This window comes from Pelmatolapia mariae, linkage group LG2, assembly GCF_036321145.2.
Source record: "Pelmatolapia mariae isolate MD_Pm_ZW linkage group LG2, Pm_UMD_F_2, whole genome shotgun sequence".
NCBI lineage: Eukaryota > Metazoa > Chordata > Actinopteri > Cichliformes > Cichlidae > Pelmatolapia > Pelmatolapia mariae.
In genome coordinates, this window is record NC_086228.1 from 1,043,615 (window position 1) to 1,061,999 (window position 18,385).

At 44.2% G+C, this 18,385-nt stretch overlaps 2 protein-coding genes and 1 long non-coding RNA gene across 4 annotated transcripts; 1 reads left to right on the top strand and 2 right to left on the bottom strand.

Moving 5' to 3' along the window:
* Positions 1 to 2,610: 2,610 nt before the first annotated feature.
* On the bottom strand, positions 2,611 to 4,552 carry sdhaf1 (succinate dehydrogenase complex assembly factor 1). Of its 2 annotated transcripts, none has more exons than XM_063489716.1 (2): positions 4,444 to 4,552; positions 2,611 to 3,219 (listed from the first exon to the last, which is right to left on the bottom strand). In XM_063489716.1, the coding sequence occupies exon 2, from the start codon at positions 3,047 to 3,049 to the stop codon at positions 2,801 to 2,803; it is 249 nt and encodes an 82-aa protein (XP_063345786.1). In that variant the 5' UTR covers positions 3,050 to 3,219; positions 4,444 to 4,552; the 3' UTR covers positions 2,611 to 2,800. The 2 variants fall into 2 exon arrangements, with proteins under 2 accessions (XP_063345786.1, XP_063345780.1); XM_063489710.1 differs by lacking the exon at positions 4,444 to 4,552 and adding an exon at positions 4,089 to 4,246.
* A 73-nt stretch (positions 4,553 to 4,625) lies between these two features.
* nudt18 (nudix (nucleoside diphosphate linked moiety X)-type motif 18) lies at positions 4,626 to 16,810 on the top strand. The gene is made up of 7 exons (XM_063489699.2): positions 4,626 to 4,728; positions 4,826 to 4,998; positions 5,084 to 5,194; positions 13,015 to 13,117; positions 13,277 to 13,400; positions 14,374 to 14,498; positions 14,803 to 16,810. The coding sequence occupies exons 2-7, from the start codon at positions 4,828 to 4,830 to the stop codon at positions 15,183 to 15,185; spliced, it is 1,017 nt and encodes a 338-aa protein (XP_063345769.1). The 5' UTR covers positions 4,626 to 4,728; positions 4,826 to 4,827; the 3' UTR covers positions 15,186 to 16,810.
* On the bottom strand, positions 7,487 to 8,026 carry LOC134638820 (uncharacterized). Its single transcript, XR_010095290.1, has 3 exons — positions 7,979 to 8,026; positions 7,835 to 7,894; positions 7,487 to 7,752 (listed from the first exon to the last, which is right to left on the bottom strand). It is a non-coding gene; the product is annotated as an uncharacterized LOC134638820 (long non-coding RNA).
* Positions 16,811 to 18,385: the final 1,575 nt, after the last annotated feature.

The window sequence follows — 18,385 nt, forward strand, 5'->3', positions numbered from 1 at the left end:
AGCTGCCGACAGACAGACAGACCTAAAGCGTGTACCTGCTGCCTGTGTGAAAGGAAGAGGGACAGGATAACACCTGAATACACCTGCAGCCCTGCAGGTGTATTCAGGTGTACCTGTGTCTTGTGGCTGTTTTCCTTTCAGCTGAGTTAGATTTTAATTTGACTCTGTTGATAGTTTGATGTTCCTGTGACCCTGCACCTGTAAAGATTACAAGGTCCATGACCCTGTTAGAGACCCTCCCACAGGGCTTCAAATGTGGGACCAATTGTTCTTGGAACTGAAGAAGCTTCTCTGATTAAGTCCAGACGCTTTTCTCTCCAGGCTCCTTAGACTACGATGACCTGGATGACTGAGAACCTTCACAGAAACCTGTAAAGATTCCTGAAAAATTAAATTGTCTCCGTTCTTATTAAAAGTCTTTTTGGTCGTTTTGATTGGACCTTTTCAGCCACGTTTAATTTACTGTGACACACGCTGTGATAAAAGTTTACATTTCATTAATTTTACATCAGATTAAACTGATTTACCTGCTGGAATAACTGCGCGTTGCTCATCTCTCCTGTGTGGCTCACTGACCCGGACATGACCGGAAAACGGCCGAAAACAGCGAAAAATCCCCAAAGTAAGAAAAACGTCCCGAGATTAAACTAAAGCAAACTTCAGCAGTTCCTCTGTGTTCAGCAGCTTTCGCTGAATTTCATATTTATCCACATATTCGACACGACAGTTTCTGTGGACGTACGTGCCCCACTTCCTGTTTACATCACTTCTTCTTCGTCGCTTCAGAAGCAGCTCGGCGGCTCCACAGCGCCGCATGCGTGAAACTAAACGCTGCGCCACAACCGTGTCTCCGCGTGTTTGCTGCAGAGCTCCGACTGAGCGCTGGGTATCGATTTCCTTTTCTATAATCGATTCAATTCAGTTTTGACTCAGACAGTCAGAAATATTCTAATTCTGATCAGTTATCAGTTCATCTCCATATTTTTATATCTATGTATAAACCAAAGCTGACAGAGTGAGACTTCATCAGAGGTGTGAGCATCACAGCAGAGGCCTTTGTGTCAAAGTAACTGAGGATAAACAGAAAATCATGAAGCAGATTTTCCTGGCCATAGCAGATAACTAAACTTGTAGTCAAGACCGCCTAAACCAAGACTGAGACAAACCGAGTCAAGACTGAGACAAAGTCGAGGCGAGACCAAGACCGAGACAAAAAAGTCTTTAAACTGCAGCCAGATGCTGCTTCGTTTACGGGTGTCGGGCATATTTATGTGTTTTTGCTTTCGCACAGCCCTCCTCACCGCTGTCTACTGTCTCACTCACTCACTGAGAGGACAGACGCACGCTCCACTTGACTGTCACGTCTCTCACCCTCTCTGTTTTTCACATAATGATATTATCCTATATCCTCGCACGTGATTGGTCACAATATGGAGGGATTGGAGCATAGCTGAGCCACTGTGTGAGAGCTGAGCAGCCAAAGGAAATGAAGTGAGGAGCGGCTCTCGCTCAATGGGAGTCGACTCTTCTGATTCTCTACAAAGCACTCTCTAAGCACGGCTCTTACAGCTGATGCTTTTGAAATGACACATTATCGAACGTTACGTTGTGTGTCATGGATACTGTTGACTCCAAATCTCCACTATGTCGATCTGAGACGGCGAGACCAAGACAAGACCGAGACCACGTAAAAGTGGTCTCGAGACATCCAACTCTACAGATAACCTTAAAAATATTCTGCAGTCGATCCAAAACAGAAGAAAACCATGAATGAACATGTGAACATGACCTGATGCTGCTGAAGTGAAGCAAAGTTACAGAGGTTTGATTACAGACACAGCTGAGCAATCATTTGTAAAAGTTTACATTTCTTCGGTTTGAACGGCAGAAATGAGGCTTTGTTGTCAGAGGCCGACAGCACTGAACACAGCAGCAGACTGGTGCGTAAAAAGCAGAGAATAATGCAGAAAACAGAGATTTGATGGTAAACTGGACTCTGAGTGCACTGAGAGAGAGAGCTGTGCAGGAAGTAAAAGCCAAAGTCAGAGCAAGTTCATGACGATGTTTATCAAGTGTGAAGCGTAGTTTAGACCTTCGTTTGCTGCAGGTTCAGTGAATTTTGGTTGGAGAGACAAAACCTGCAGCATCAGAATCACTGAGCTGTCGTTCTTCAGCGCTGACAGCGTGTCCGTGACGTCGGGTGAACGATCCACACTCTGTGTTTACATGTTTCTGCTCTTATTTACTGTTTTGGCTGGTTGCTGAAATAGTTTTGTGAGCTTTAACCTGAGATTCTGGTGTTTCTGGCAAAATACATTTATATTTAAAAATTGATTCAGGATTTAATGAATCGATATCACTTTCTTCAAACTAAAATCGACTGATTTTTTAAACCCACTCCTGCTCTGACTCCATTTAAGCTCCTTTAAACAATTTTTTGTGTAAAAACTAAAACACCTGATTTCCCTCGTTTCAGTTCCCCTGGAAACAAACAAACAAACTTTTTAATTTTCTTTGTAATGCCTGAAAAAGAATCGTCACATCACTACCCATTACCCAGAATGCAGTGCAGACGCATGAAAACAATATGAATGATATTTCAGAGGGAGACATGAAGCCTCACAGAAACGTTTTATTGTTACAGACATTAGATAAAATTCATTACTGTCATCATTTGTTTCACTGCAGCTTGCATCGCTGCTGCGGCCTTCATAGCCCGTCTCCTGAGCACGATGGCAGCAGTTTGACGGTGCCGGCGTCTTTCGGAGGTACGGCGGTGCGGTTCGGAGGTCACACGGTTTCAGCCGCGCTCTTTGGGTTTGGAGAAGGAGCCCAGCTGTTTGGTGTTGACGTCCCTCAGCTGCTCCAGCTGCCGCTGGCCCCGTCGGTACAGATACTCGATGTGCATCACGTCCGTCTTCTTGATGCGGGAGTTCTCTCTGAACTCGTCGCGGATTCGGGGGAGGAAGCCCGGTTTGTCCCGCCCGGCTCGCAGGAACTGCCGGTACAGAGCGAGGACCTGCTTCTGCAGCTTACTGTGCCGCAACATCAGACCGAGTCAGCAGAGACAAGAGTCCAATCAGAGAGCAGCTATGCACACATGACGCTCCAACACCGCCGTGTCTCCAGCTGCACTCCCTCACACGTCCACTCTGAACACACCACGAGGCTCAGCTTCACCCGTTTCTTCTCATTCAGGGTCTTAAAGAAGACGTTTGCCTGCAGGAAGAACACAAAGAGAACTGAACAACAAAACAGCGTTCAGGGAGATTCATCACGTCACAGTCGCTGATTTTATTCTCTGACAGGAGAAAACTGACACCTTGAAGACACGCCAGAAGGCGTCTGCTCACCTGCAGCTCCATATTTATATCCTGCAAGAACAGCTTTGCATCAATCAAAGTTCAAAATAATCCTTCTTTATCTCATGTTCTCTCTCTCCTAACATGCCTTCCTCCTCTCCTCCTCGGTCAACAGCAGCACAGTTTCCCCTGAGCCAGACTGAATAGAACAAATCTTCTCCTTTTACCTGCTTGTTTTTATTCCGAATGCATTCACTGGAGTTCTGATGAAGGAACACGTGTTTGTCTCTCTCTGTTTCCATTAATGTGGTCTGATCTTTAACTCATGTGTGTTTCATATTCCCGCACAAGCATGAACGTGCACGTGAGCCCCGACTGTTCACACAGGTGTCGACCTGCACGTAAAAGCACGTTTTTATTTCAGTAAAGATTCTTCCTCCGTACCTGTTTTACTCCACCGCCTCTCCTGATTTTCTCATCACTGATTGTTTTCTGTGATAACTGAGCTCACCTGGCACACGTTATAACAACAACAGAGTTTAGGTGTGTCTGTCTCTCACTAAACAACATGAATAATTGATCTTTGGATTCTGATTGGATGCCCATCCTTTGACCCTCCTGAGTAACAGTTTTTACAGTAACACATACAGTAGTATTTGCATTACGTATATTATAGTACTACACGCAGTATTCCCAGCAGCTATGGCTTATGAAAGTAACCCACAGCCGGCTGCTGGACCTCAGAGGATTGATCCGTGAGAGCGATCAGTTCAACTTCCTGTTTACCTGACGGAGTTCCGCTCAGACCGGTTCGACCGGCTCCGCTGCTTCGCCTGTTTGTCCTATTCCACCGTCACAGGTACGTCTCCCGGCTCTCTGTGACCTTACTGCGTTATAACACCGGCCTGAGTCGCAACGACCATGACAAACTACAAAACACGTGATTTCCGGGTCAGATTTTCACAATAAAGCACGTGCACAGACAAATTAAAGCTCACACCCGTTTTAAGAACGCTGCTCCTGATTGGTTAGAGCTCAGTTACCGTCTGATGTGTTCATCTGAATCTGGACCGTCCAAAGCGCCCGTGGGGTGGGGGGGGGGGGGGGGGGGGGGGTGTTCGAGTGGGTTAAAAGCTCTTACTGCGGCGGCGCGGAACAGGAAGATTAGCAGCACTTCCGGTGTCACCTTCTGGAGTCAAATGTCAAAATAGGCGAGCTGAAGCAGGTAGGCTCGTGCTTTTATCACCGGCATCCGTTTCCGGGGGGAATTCTTCCGTGATTTATGACGCCGGTACCTGCGGAGAAAGTAACGAAGTACTTTTAGTGAACTACAGTTTTCAGGATTCAGATCCGACAGTAAGAGAGGAAGCTCTCCCAGCTTCTGTCACAGCAGGTAGAGACCAGAAACACCACACCTGGATCACAGGTGAGCCTCCGCGCGCTTGCAATCACAGCCTCGAGCTCTGAGGTGGGTTGATTTTTCTTTTGGCTGATGAAGACACTCTCTGTTCTTCCTCTTACAGACATGGAGATGACAGCTGAGGAACAGCAGCAGGTGGAGGAGCAGGTGGAGAGGCTGCTGAGTGGGCAGGGGTCAGAGGTCACTGTGTGTGATGTGGGCCTGGAGCAGAGCAAACCCGCCACCCTGAGGAAGAACGTCACCTACATCGTCTGTGCTGTCATCTTCAATGAAAAGGTGAACAGAGGTCACCACAGATAGCCACTCAGTCTCATCAATACCCTTAAATGATCGATTATTTAATTAATTAACACTCCTTCAGGGGGAGGTGCTGATGGTCCAGGAGGCCAAACCGGACTGTTACAAACAGTGGTATCTTCCTGCTGGGAGGGTGGAGGTGGGGGAGAGCCTGGAGGAGGCGATGAAGAGGGAGGTGAGTGAGGAGGAGCCTGTAAGAGTAAGAAGCTGCAGATCCTCCAGCGTCCAGCAGGGGGAGCAGCGAGTCAGGCCCCATAGACTTCCATGTTAAAACAAACATGTTTACAGCCTGATACACAAACAGTTTGTGGATCATATACTCCTTCATAGCAGCTGTATGCGGAAGAGCGTTTTTATTACTCACCTGTTCAAATTGTTTTAAGGCTTAAAATTTGCATTATTAGGGGCGTGGACTCTTTGACTGACAGGTAGATGGTGGTACAGGTGGCTGTAGCAGCTAGCTGTCTGCTAGGCTTCACCTTAAGTAATGGGAGTCCCTGAACTGGACCTCTGGACCCTGTTTGTGCTGTTGGAGCCTTTTGGAGCGTTTTAATGACATCATGTGACCAATAATATGCCTGCTGTGAGGTCACTGTAGAAACAGAGCATCCAAGGAGGCGGAGCTACAGTTCAGATATTACTGAGCACTGATTAGCAGATATGTGTTTGTGTGATGTTTGCATAAGCTCTGTGAATGCAGCTTTGCAACTTTCTAAAGCAAGGTATGTAGCATTAATTAACTCCGCCCTCTTGACCAAATACGGTCACTTAAGGTTGAAAAGGTTAAAATACTGAAATAACAGTTTGTTTTTTCATGGGGTAAGCACCGCCTTCCTTGCTTGCCCTGACAGAACAACACTGCTTTACAGACATCAGGAGGCGAGGAGGAGGAGTGGTCTGGCTTTAACCTCAGTGTTATGTCACCTGTGTGAACAGGGGTCTGTTTCAGAAAGCGGGTTTAGTGCAAACTCTGAGTAAGTATACCCTGAGTTAACGAAAACTCTGGGTTTTCGGTTTCACAAAGCGAGTTTAGATTAATTCTGAGTGAGTTACTATGACGACACACTCCGTGAAGCTAACCTGCCCCCTAGCAGGTTTACTTCAACTAACCCTGACTGTCTCCGCCTCTTTGTCGGAAACCTGACTGTAGGAAGTGTCAGACATGGCGTGCCCCTTCCTTGAAGAGCCAGTAGATGTTGAAGCCCAAATTCTCCGCAGAGCTCTCCGCCGGGAGAGAGTGATTAGAGCGCGTTTGGACATTTTATCATTTCCTGATGATTTTCTGTGTGAACGTTACCGTTTTTCAGCACAATCTATAATTTATTTGAATAACATCCTCAGGCCTTATATTGCTCACGTGACACAGCGCGGACATTCTCTCAGTTCTGTACATATTATTTGTATTGCACTTCGTTTTTTTGCAAACGGGAGCTTTCTGTATAATACTGGTGACGCTGAGCACGTTTCCAAGGCTACCGTCTGTCGGGCAGTCAGGAATGTTACAGTTGCACTGAAACGTCTCCTGTACTCGTTTGTGGTGTTCCCCGGTCATAGACCCACAAGATTTATCAAAGAGGGATTCCACAAAATTGCAGGTATCAGGATGAACAAAACCTAATTCATGATGTGGTGATGCTTGAACTACTACTTAGATTTTACATTTATTTTCAGGGTTCCCAGGCGTGATTGGCTGTATAGATGGCACTCACATTCCAATCATTGCTCCTTCAGTAAATGAAGGAGATTATGTGAACAGGAAGTCTTTCCACAGCATTAATGTACAGGTACATAGTTCCCTGTAGCATTTCAAACTAACAAATGATTTCATTATAGTAATGGATGCTAATTTGTGTTCTCTGCACTGTGAAGATCATATGTGATGCTGCCAACATTATCACAAATGTGGAAGCCAAGTGGCCAGGCTCTGTTCATGACTCACGAATTTTTCGTGAATGTACACTGAGCACAAAATTTGGACATGGTGAGTTGAAAATACTTTAAAATATATAAAGACCAATTGCTACAGGGACATTTGAACTGAAGTGTATCCTTCTGTCTTAGGTGAGTTCACTGGCTACTTGCTTGGTGATAGGGGGTATCCATGTTTACCCTATTTGCTTTCCCCTTACCCTGACCCTGAACCGGGCCCACAGCAGCGATATAATCTGGCTCACTGCAGGACAAGAGCCAGAGTTGAAATGACTATCGGAATGCTTAAGGCCCGGTTCCAGTGCCTGCAAAGACTCAGGGTCACCCCAGAAAGGGCATGTGACATTATTGTGGCATGTGTGATTCTTCACAACATTGCCACAATTAGAGGAGAACACTGTCCTTCTGAACCAAACATCAGCAGTGATCCAAACCATGAACATCCCGACCCTCCCACGGACATACAAGATGGAAGAGCAGTCAGAGACACCATATGTCACAATCATTTCCTTTGACCCATCACCTCAACATGTTGAAAGAAGAATAAACAGATTTTTGGTTCAACTGGCTTTATTGGTCGCCTGTATTTCCTGTACACAAAGTATTAATAAGTATATTATTATGTTGTTCAAACACTGAAATAATTCGTCCATCTCTGACCACTTCACCCACCCTTAACTGATGTTCCAGCAGTAAAATCTCAATCTTGGTCTTTTGGATCTGCTGCTTGAAGTGCTCCATTTCCAAGTCGCATGTTTTTACTTTCTTGATCAAATATTTCTTATACAGCTGCTTTACAGGGAGCTATTGAAACACAGGAAATAGCATTGACATTCATAGTACATGCCTACTTAGGTTGGTTGTAAATCAGTGCTGAACATCTTACTGAGGAAAGGTTTGTTGGAGAAGTGGCTGGACCCTCTTCCTCTGCATTTCCATCATCACTCTGTTAGAGACATAGAAAGTCCATGGTTTTATTGTAGTACCACATTTTATTCAATTGTTATATTTTCCATTGTAAGATGTAAACCTCATAAAGTGTCTCTGTTGCTTCCTCCTCTGTAACAGCTGTCAATGTTTCTTCATTATTTTCCTGTAGTAAAGAAATTAACAACATTGCTGTTCTACTGTAAACTCATATAATCTGTGGAGTATTAAGAGTACTCACAACTGCATGTTGGTCTGGCTCAACAGGAGGCTGCACCAGATGCAGTACACCATCACCATCAACTGATAGAATATGAGGTTTATACAGGTCACTTATATCTTATAAGGGACCAAATGGCAATTAACAAACATATACCAATCACCTTACACTTCATTGTCATTATGCTCTCAAAGACAACCAAGACTGAGGGAAGGCAACATCAGTAGGAAGATAACTTCACTACAAAATAATTCATTATGGTAAAGAGTTTATCAAATGAATGAGTAGCACTGCAAAGGTGACTGTGAAGAAAGGATGAATGCACATCATGTATTATTTTGAATTTACCTCTTATGTAGGCACTTGTGTCTTGCGGGGTTATTGACTCAGAGGATGTCCCCGCAGAGATGCCTTCAGCCACAGGGCGCCCACTGCTGAGGGCCAACTGCTCAGCCTCTGTGAGTGGTGGTGGTGGAGGACCCCCACCTGTTTTTCGGGCCTCCGCTTTTTTTCTGTTGGCTATAACGGGTCACATTTGAGCCTACAGAGTAAGCAAATATGTACTTGTAATGTGCTCAGATAATTTCAATAAGTGCTTACAGAAAGAAAATTAATGTAGCCTCTAACTGCAATTGATTTACATAGGACAAACAGACCAAGCACTATGGCTCATAATACAATTACACCTGTTTGGACTATATTTTTATATTTCATTTTTACTTGCTGCCAGGAACGTTTGGGGCCTGTTGGGTTGCACCTGCGCTCACATCACATCACAAAATAAAATGTATAAACTAAAAAATAAAATGAAACATAATAAAATAACGTGTTAAATGGGTGGAAATCCCTAGATCAATGTTTAAATTAACACTCACGCATTGACTCTGTCGGCTATGTTTTGCCATGCATGCTCCCTTTCTTTTGCAGCTGAGGCTGTGTTACTTTTTTTCCACAAAATTTGCATGTTATCGGCATATGCTGCCATCAGAATTTCGGCCTCAAGCGCTGTAAAATACATTGACCGCGCCTTCTTTCCCTCCGTCTCCATGGTGACTCGCTTAATCTGTGCTCCACTAATCAGGGCTTTATGTATCCTCGTGCACGCGCTTAACTTGGGGTTAAAGCAACTCCGCGTTGATTGAACTAATTGTTATCAGCCTTTCTGAAACCGAATATTCGGAGTTGGACAGTTCGGGGTTACTCAACCCTGTGTATCATTTTTAACTCTGAGTTTTCTAAACTCGCTTTCTGAAACAGACCCCAGGTCTGAAAAATCATAATCAGACACTTTGTTTGTTTTGAACCTTTTAACATTGGAGTCTATGGGAATAACTCGCTGGTGGAGCCCCAGGTGGACATTAGAGGAACTGCAGGTTTTGGTGTTTCAGTGTTTTCTTGTCTTTTTAACTCTTTTATTAAGAAAGTACATTGAACATAACAGTAGTATGACTCTCTACATTGCTTTTGCTTTCAGATTTGTAAACTTATAGTTGGGGGAAAAAAACCCCGTAAGAACTTGGGTTGGGGGTAGTGGGGCAGCCAAGTTAGCTTCGCATTATTAGCATGGGTATTTAAATCAGTGCACCAGCATAAAAGTGGCAGGCTTGATAGAAAATCCCACCTCACAGGCTGAAACATATTCTGTCCACGTAGACCATATTCTGTAGAAGATATAAGTCTGCACTTTGAGAGAGGAAGACAGTTTTTCCATGTCTTCTACAGAATATATCCAGTCTTCAGTCGTTGGTGGTTCAGGCTTGAACCATCTCCTTGTGAGGGCCTGTTTACTCGCAGCCGGCAGTCCCAGGAATTGTGGAAATGGTTAGCACCATCTCCCCCACATCTCTAACAAGTGTCACCAGTTCCCAGATACCTTTTCTGAGCAGTGGGGATGAAGAATCTGATGATGCTTTTCCAGCAAAATTCACGCCAAACAACAGTGGTAGTCCACTGTATGCATGTGTGGTCCCAACACTCCTCTGGAATTGTCAGGTCTTTTTTTCCCACTTCACTTTAAGTCAAAGGAGTTTGCAAAGAAAAGCGTCTGGACTTCTTTAAGTTGCTTGAAGACGTTTCACCTCTCATCCGAGAAGCTTCTTCAGTTCTAGGGTCAAATGGAGAATCCCAAATTTAAACCCTGTGGGAGTATCCCACCGAGAGAGACCCCCTATTAATCCTCTACCTAATCACATGAACCAAGCAAAGAAAAGCGTCTGGACTTCTTTAAGTTGCTTGAAGACGTTTCACCTTTCATCCGAGAAGCTTCTTCAGTTCTAAGGTCAAATGGAGAATCCCAAATTTAAACCCTGTGGGAGTATCCCACCGAGAGAGACCCCCTATTAATCCTCTACCTAATCACATGAACCAAGCAAAGAAAAGCGTCTGGACTTCTTTAAGTTGCTTGAAGACGTTTCACCTCTCATCCGAGAAGCTTCTTCAGTTCTAAGGTCAAATGGCCGAGAGTCCCAGATTTAAATCCAGTGGGAGTATCCCCCCAAAGAGGGACAAAGGACCCCCTGGTGATCCTCTAATCACCTGAGCCAAGGTGTGAAAGCGGGTGTGGGACCTAATCAGCCAGGGTTTCGGGTGAGCTCATTGTGAAACCTGGCCCCACCTTGTCATGCGAATTCCTGAGGTCAGATGGCCCAGGATGTGAGTGAGACTTTAACATAAACAGTGCTGTTGGTTTTACACAGGATGCTGTTGTATAATCTGGAAATGATTTTATTGTGTGCTCCAGATTTAGTTAATGATACAAATGTTTCTACAAATCGTAGATCGTTTAGATTCACTTTCAGGTCTTGATTAAAATAATTTCTGACCTGTAGATATCTGAAGAAATCGTCTGAGTCTAAATCATATTTTCTCCGTAAGGTTTCAAAGCTTTGAAACGCCCCCTTGTGGACAGATGCTAATAATTAGTGAGGCCTTTTGGAATCCAGTTCTTGAAGTCTGAGTCATGTACGCACCATCTAAAGACTTTAGAGGCATTTCCAAACCACAAATTCTTATTGCTTCACTCCAAGCAGATATCATTACTTGTAGCATGGGTTCATCTGGCAGGTTTGTTTTGTTCTGTAGCTTTGTGTCAGATATTAAAGCTGTAGCTGGTATTACTTTAACATTTGTTCCTTCCAGATCTTTCCATCCCACAGTGTAATCTAAACAACAGAGACATATCAATGGCCTTAACTGAGCTGCACAGTAATACTCTCATAGAGAAGGAAGTCCACGACCTCCCTTATCTTTCTTTAGTTGGAGGGTTTTATATTTAACTCTTTGTTCCCTTTCCAAATGTATTTTGACAGCAGTCTATCCCACTCCACAAACTGTTTTTGTGGTGTGGGAATCTGTAACGACTGAAACAAATACAATGTTTAATCTAATGGATTCAATCCTAGAGTGTAGGTCCAATAAAGGGATGGTATTCCATCTTTGTATATCAGATTTTATGGATTCATAGTTGGCATCAAACATTTTGGTGAAGTCACGATGTATCACCACCCCTACGTACCTAATGCTACCTGCGTCCCATTTCCATTTACAGCGATTCTTAATTTCGATTGGTGGATCGTAGTTTAGAGTTAGTACCTGCGTTTTGTTTACATTAACCTTGTATCCCGAGAAACTCTGAGAGCAAGCTAAACAAGCTGTTTCTGGTGATTAAACTATCTTCACAGCGTAGTTTCTACTGGACATGTCCTTATTGGCTTATTGGATCCGTGAGAACTGATCGCTCTCACGGATCAATTGTTGTAAATCTTTGTTTATCGGTATATTTCACCTTAGCTAAGCTGGAGGGGATCTGCTGCTCTTTTAGAGTCTCGCACACGTTGGCGTGTTCTCTTGGTTTTTCTTTTAGAATCGGGTGGATAGTCATGGTCCGAACTCACTTGGTTGGAGGTAAATCCTCTGTTCTGCCATGCCGTACGAAGCAGAAGTTCCTTTGTTTTGAAGCTGAGGAATTTCACAATAATAGATCGCAGGGGAGCGTCGCCTGGGGGTGGTGCGCCCATTCGATGCGTACGACAGCCCCAGGCCTTCCTGCAGCAACTTCTCAACAAACTCACTCATTGTTGTAGAGCCCGCTCTGCTGTCGTGGGTACAGCATGAAGGCTCTGTAGGTCTGTCAGTTTATCCTCCACCTTCACCTGTAGCTTTATTATTTCAATCGTGGCGACCTCGGTGTTCTCGATCCTCCCCTCAGCCTCGTCCAGTCTGGCGCTCACCTTTAGGATTTCTTCCTTGATCTCCCCAGTTGTGCACTGTTTTCTTGGCGAAAGTCTTTTATTTCCTGTAACACAGTGTCCAAGTCAGCCATATTTCAACCGCTGCTTGCTGGGGTTGAATCACAGTGTGCGGCAGCAGGTTTGCAGTGAGAGGCGAAATGTATTAGCCTGGAAGCTAGCATTATTTTCCCACCGTTAAACTACCATGTTATTGCCATCATTAGAAGGTGAAGGGACTGCACATTGATGAGTTTCCAGGTTGCCTCTGATTTCTGCTGCAGTATTTAAAGCTGCCCTGTGCTGAGCAGCAGCTTTGTGAGATGTTTGCTTCAGGGATAAATTCAGTGTCACACTTTTCCTGTTATCCGTGTCGGCTCACAGGAGCAGCAGTCCGAGCCGGCCTGCACAGAACTGCTTTCAGTCCCAGACTCGGCTCAGGAGGACGTAATGCTGTGAAATGATCTCCGTCCTCTCTGTGATCACCACCCTGCTACAAACAGCAGCAGTCTTGCTTATTGCTGCTCCTCTGGCTGAAGAGCGAGCGCACTTCTTTGTGTGAGGGTACTCGGATAAAAAGCTGATGAGCAGCGCTGGGATGGCTTTGATCTGGGTTTCAGGTTTTGTTGAACCAGCTCATGCAGAGAAAGCCTGGCTTTGTCTTCCATCAGTTGCGGTTCTCTTTGTCTGCAGGTGAAGGAGGAGGCGGGGTTTGAAAGTGAGCCAGTCACCTTGCTGCTCGTCCAGGAGCAGGGACCTCAGTGGATCCGTTTCATCTTCCTGGCCAAGGTCACAGGTCAGAGGTTACACACTTTCTTAGTGTTGAAGGGTAACCTTTTTTACTTTGAGCCCCTGAACGCATCGTTAGCTTTGTCTGGTTTGAGGAAGCTGGTGAATGTGAGTATCACATGAAGAGCAGCAGAGTTTAAGGAGCGTGTCTCTCCTCTTCTGTCAGGGGGAAGTTTAAAGAGTCTGTCAGCAGCAGATCAGGAGTCTCTTCAGGCCTCGTGGTGGGACAGACAGTCAGAGCTCCAACTCAGAGGGCGGGACATCCTCCGCCTCATCGAATCCGGACTGAAGTATGTAAACTCAGCGAAACACACCACAGAGTTGGGTTTAGTTATTGATTAACCTGCAGCATCAGTTTAAATTCACATCAGTTTTATTTATGGAGTAACAGTGCACTTAAAAGATGGTGTCTGTCTCCCGAATCCAAACTGGAAGCTGGTTCCACAGAAGAGGGGCCTGAAAACTGAAGGCTCTGCCTCCCATTCTTCTTTTAAATACTCTAGGAACAACAAGTAAACCTGCAGTGTGAGAGCGAAGTGCTCTAATAGGGTGATATGGTACTACAAGGTCATTAAGATAAGATGGGGCCTGATTATTTAAGACCTTGTATGTGAGGAGCAGGACTTTGAATTCTGGATTTAACAGGAAGCCAGTGAAGGGAAGCCAAAACAGGAGAAATCTGCTCTCTCTTTCTAGTCCCTGTCAGGACTCTTGCTGCAGCATTTTGGATTAACTGAAGGCTTTTCAGGGAGTTTTTAGGACTTCCTGATAATAGTAAATTACAGTCGTCCAGCCTGGAAGTAATAAATGCATGAACTAGTTTTTCAGCGTCACTCTGAGACAGGATATTTCTAACTTTAGAGATGTTGCACAAATGGAAGAAAGCAGTCTTACATATTTGTTTAATATGTGCGTTGAAGGACATGTCCTGGTCAAAAATGACTCCAAGGTTCCTCACAGTGTTACTGGAGGCCAAGGTAATGACATCTAGAGTAAGAATCTGGTTAGATACCATATTTCTAAGATTTTCAGGGCCGAGTACAATAACCTCAGTTTGATCTGAATTCAGAAGCAGAAAGTTAGCGGCCATCCAGGTCTTTATGTCTTTAAGACATTCCTGCAGTAACTCATTGGTTCCCTGTGGAACTCCATAATTAACCTCAGTATGTTTAAAAACTTCCTTTATCCGAGTTGTTCAGCCTCTTTTTGATCTGTACAATGTTGACGTGGCGACTCCTGACTTTCCTGCCGTGCTGCCTTCAGGTACCGTCTGAATCCCTGCCATCCTGTCACGCTACCCTTAGACCTGAGCTGCCGTCACGTGGTGCAGAGACTGGTGTTGGTCTTCGTCGGTGCTGAGGAGCACATCTGGGTTCTGCTCATCAGAGGTACCAAACTCACTCGTTAGCACTGAGAGAAACCTGCACACACTCTACAGTTTGGCTTTTTTCCTGAAAACACGGCTGAGTTAAAGTGTTTTAAGTGTGACATCTTCCTAAATAACCTTTAATTAAGTAGGACCCTGAGCCGTGTATCATTTACTCGGCTCAGTAACAGACTGAACTAAATTAAATAATGCAATATATTACAAAGTTACAAATATAAGAAACAGCCCTAATATATACAAATACCTCAATGATAAATATCCAGAATATTACAGACGTGAAGTTTATATGATTTTTTTGCTGGCAGCCCCGGTGCCCCACCTCCCAACAGCGGCCGCGGTGAGGACCCACGCGGTGACCTGGGCGGCCAACATGGTGGTGCAGGAAGCCATGCAGTCGGCTTACTACGACCACGATGTCAACACGCTGGGCGTGCTCAGCCTGCAGCACAACGGCCGACAGCACGGCAAGACGGACGGCGTGTGCTTCAACACGCTGGTGGCGCTGACGCCTGACCACGTCCAGCACGATGAGGACGGGCACAAGGTGGAGTGGACACCGACGGGGCAGCCTCCGCGTGTGGAGCACCCTCGCTACGTCTGGCATGAAGTCCAGAAACAAACGCTGAGGGAGAAACTGCTGGAGAAAACCAGAAACGCTGCCCTGGTACCGATCCACAGCCTGTACTGACCGCCGGCGAGGCGCTCCGGGCGTACGGGGACGACACCAACTGTACTCTTTGAAAAGAACGAGAAGTTTTAGGTTTTATTCTGAAAGGCAATCTATGCCAGTAACTGCAGCAATAAAATGAAAGCTAATGACTGTCAGGGAATCACTCCGACCGCCCCCAGGCTGGAGCTCCCGGGGTCGTCGGGGGCGGTCCAGGGTGGGGGGAGGGACCTCAGAGCCTTACTGGTCCTCTATCATGTAGATTACGAGTTACTGATTTGTTGTGAAGTTCTGTCTTCAGCTGATTGAGGATGTGCCCACCATCGCTCACTGACCTGTGGAAAAGCTGATCGTCACTTTACAGCTGGGTTGGATTATTCTATAATAACGTCGTTCATGAGTATGTTCGTATCATTATCTACATGTGCAACGTATTTAGTTCATTATGACATCTATAAAGAGACTACTTCTCTGACATCATCACCAAAAACAGTCATAACGCTCGGGTCTTATTTTCTACAGTTGACAGGCTAACAAACCCTCCTGTGTCAGTGGCAGCTGAACTTCATTCGACCATGGCCTGCAATCACTTTGCCAAATTCTTCACAGAAAAAATCCAAAAGATTAGACAAGCAATTGGTACATCAACAGCAGATCCAGGACATGTACTGTGTCCACCGAAAAACTGTTTAAACACTGTTACGGGTTCCTAATTGAGGACGAGAGTAAAACAATGATGGTCCAGAAGAGGTCGGTCAAACAATTGATTTTAATGAATGCACGCAGCGTGGAGAGGTGCAAACTGCAAAACATCAGTTGTACATCTCTGCCCAAAATACACTCTAGATTGCTTTTATAACATCAGGGTATTGTAACGCCCCCTCTTGCGTTTACAGTCACATAATTTGCATGTACAGAACATTCATGTATTTTAAGAGATAACTGCAGACACAGAAGTTCCCCATCCATCCAAATATGGTGAAGATCTCAGGCCTTTGAGGTCCCCATGGACTGGACATCCTTTCGTCACCTGTAACTAAGCAAACTCAAATACCACAAGAAGCTGAATACATTCAGGCCTTTGCTCAGCTACTATTTTACTGTAACAATATACTCAGGCTCTGAGTTATGATATATATATATTAACTCAATCATTTTAAAGTAGTTATAACTGCACCTGTAATAAACATGTTAATATTAGATTATGATAACCCCTATAATATAACTTATAACATAATGCCAGCAGCTTCAATAAACACTTTGATGAAATGATAATTAATGTAATGTTAAGGATGATGGTTATATACAGTTCAGCAGTAAACTAATTTCTTTAAATATTACAACACCATCAAACAGTTTCACCCTATTAACAGCAAAGACCTGGAGGACATCTTAGGTCAACTGAACTCCTCCTCTTGCTGTTTAGATGTCCTGCCAACAAGTTTTTTCAAAAAGGTCTCAAAGACTTTGGAGTCAGACCTGTTACAGATCGTCAACTTTTCTTTAACGTCAGGTGTGTTTCCAGAATCACTAAAAACTGCTGTAATAAAACCTATACTGAAAAAGGACAATCTTGACAAGACACAAATGAATAACTACAGGCCGATCTCAAATCTCCCATTTTTAAGTAAGATCATTGAAAAAGCAGTTTCTCAACAGCTCAATTACTTCTTAACACAGAATAACTGCTATGATGCCTTCCAGTCAGGTTTTAGACAGAACCACAGCACTGAAACCGCTCTGACCAAAGTGTTTAATGACATATGTCTGAATACAGACAGTGGAAAAATGTCAGTCTTAGTTTTACTGGATCTCAGTGCAGCATTTGATACAGTTGACCACAACATATTACTCAAACGACTGGAGAACTGGGCAGGTCTTTCAGGAACTGTACTAAACTGGTTCAAAACATACTTAGAAAACAGGAAATACTTTGTATCAATAGGTAACTTCTGAGCAGACAAGTATCACATGTGGAGTTCCCCAAGGTTCCATCTTGGGACCCCTTCTGTTTAACATTTACATGCTCCCACTGGCACAGATTATAAAGAACAACAAAATAAACTATCACAGCTATGCAGATGACACACAAATATATATCACAATGTCACCAGGAGACCGAGGCCCTGTACAGGCTCTTGGTAAATGCATTGAGGAAATTAATGACTGGTTGTGCCACAATTTTCTCCAGCTAAACAAAAACAAAACTGAAGTAATAGTCTTTGGAGCCAAAGAAAAACGATTACAGGTCACCAGAGAACTTCAATCTATACACCTAAAAACCACAAACCAGGCGAGAAATTTGGGTGTAGTGATGGATGCAGACCTAAACTTAGAAAAACACATTAAGACAATAACAAAATCAGCTTACTATCACCTCAAGAATATTTCAAGGATAAAAGATCTGATGTCTCAACAGGACCTGGAAAAACTAGTCCATGCATTCATCTTTAGCAGGCTTGATTACTGTAACAGCATCTTTACAGGTCTACCTAAAAAATCAGTCAGACAACTACAGCTCATTCAGAACTCTGCTGCTCGAGTCCTCACTAAGACCAAAAAAGTGGACCACATCAGTCCAGCTCTGAGGTCTTTACACTGGCTGCCTGTCCGTCAGAGGATAGACTTTAAAGTTCTGATGCTGGTCTATAAAGCTCTGAATGGTTTAGGACCAAAATACATCAGTGACCTCCTGACCCAGTATGAACCTTCCAGATCCCTCAGGTCATCTGGATCCGGTTTTTTATCAGTTCCCAGAGTCAGAACCAGACACGGAGAAGCTGCATTCAGCTTTTATGCTCCATATATCTGGAACAAACTCCCAGAAAGCCTCAGATCAGCTGAAACACTCAGTTTATTTAAATCCAGGTTGAAGACTCACCTGTTCTCAGCTGCTTTTGAATAAAACACCAAATCCACACTTTTAAGCTTAAATTTAAAAACTTACATTTTAACTACTGACTTTATCTACTGTTCTGATTTTATCTACTGTTCTGATTTTATCTACTGTTTTTTTGTTTTAATCAATTTTAAATCATGCTTTTTATTTGTTTTTGTTTTTAATGTCTCTGTAAAGCACTTTGAATCACCTTGTTGTTGAATTGTGCTATATAAATAAACTTGCCTTGCCTAGTAACTAAAGCTGTGTGGTACAGCTGGGGCCCCCTTAAAGCCCCCCTGCATGCTGCACTGCTGGAAAGAGAAAAAAGCAGAAATTTAAA

Excerpts from the sequence above, each read along its gene's own strand:
- sdhaf1 (XM_063489716.1), bottom strand. The coding sequence starts at position 3,049 with ATGTTGCGGCACAGTAAGCTGCAGAAGCAGGTCCTCGCTCTGTACCGG.
- nudt18 (XM_063489699.2), top strand. The coding sequence starts at position 4,828 with ATGGAGATGACAGCTGAGGAACAGCAGCAGGTGGAGGAGCAGGTGGAG. Across the intron at positions 4,999-5,083 it reads CTGTCATCTTCAATGAAAAG|GGGGAGGTGCTGATGGTCCA; the intron begins GTGAACAGAGGT and ends ACACTCCTTCAG. Across the intron at positions 13,118-13,276 it reads CTTCCTGGCCAAGGTCACAG|GGGGAAGTTTAAAGAGTCTG; the intron begins GTCAGAGGTTAC and ends CTCTTCTGTCAG.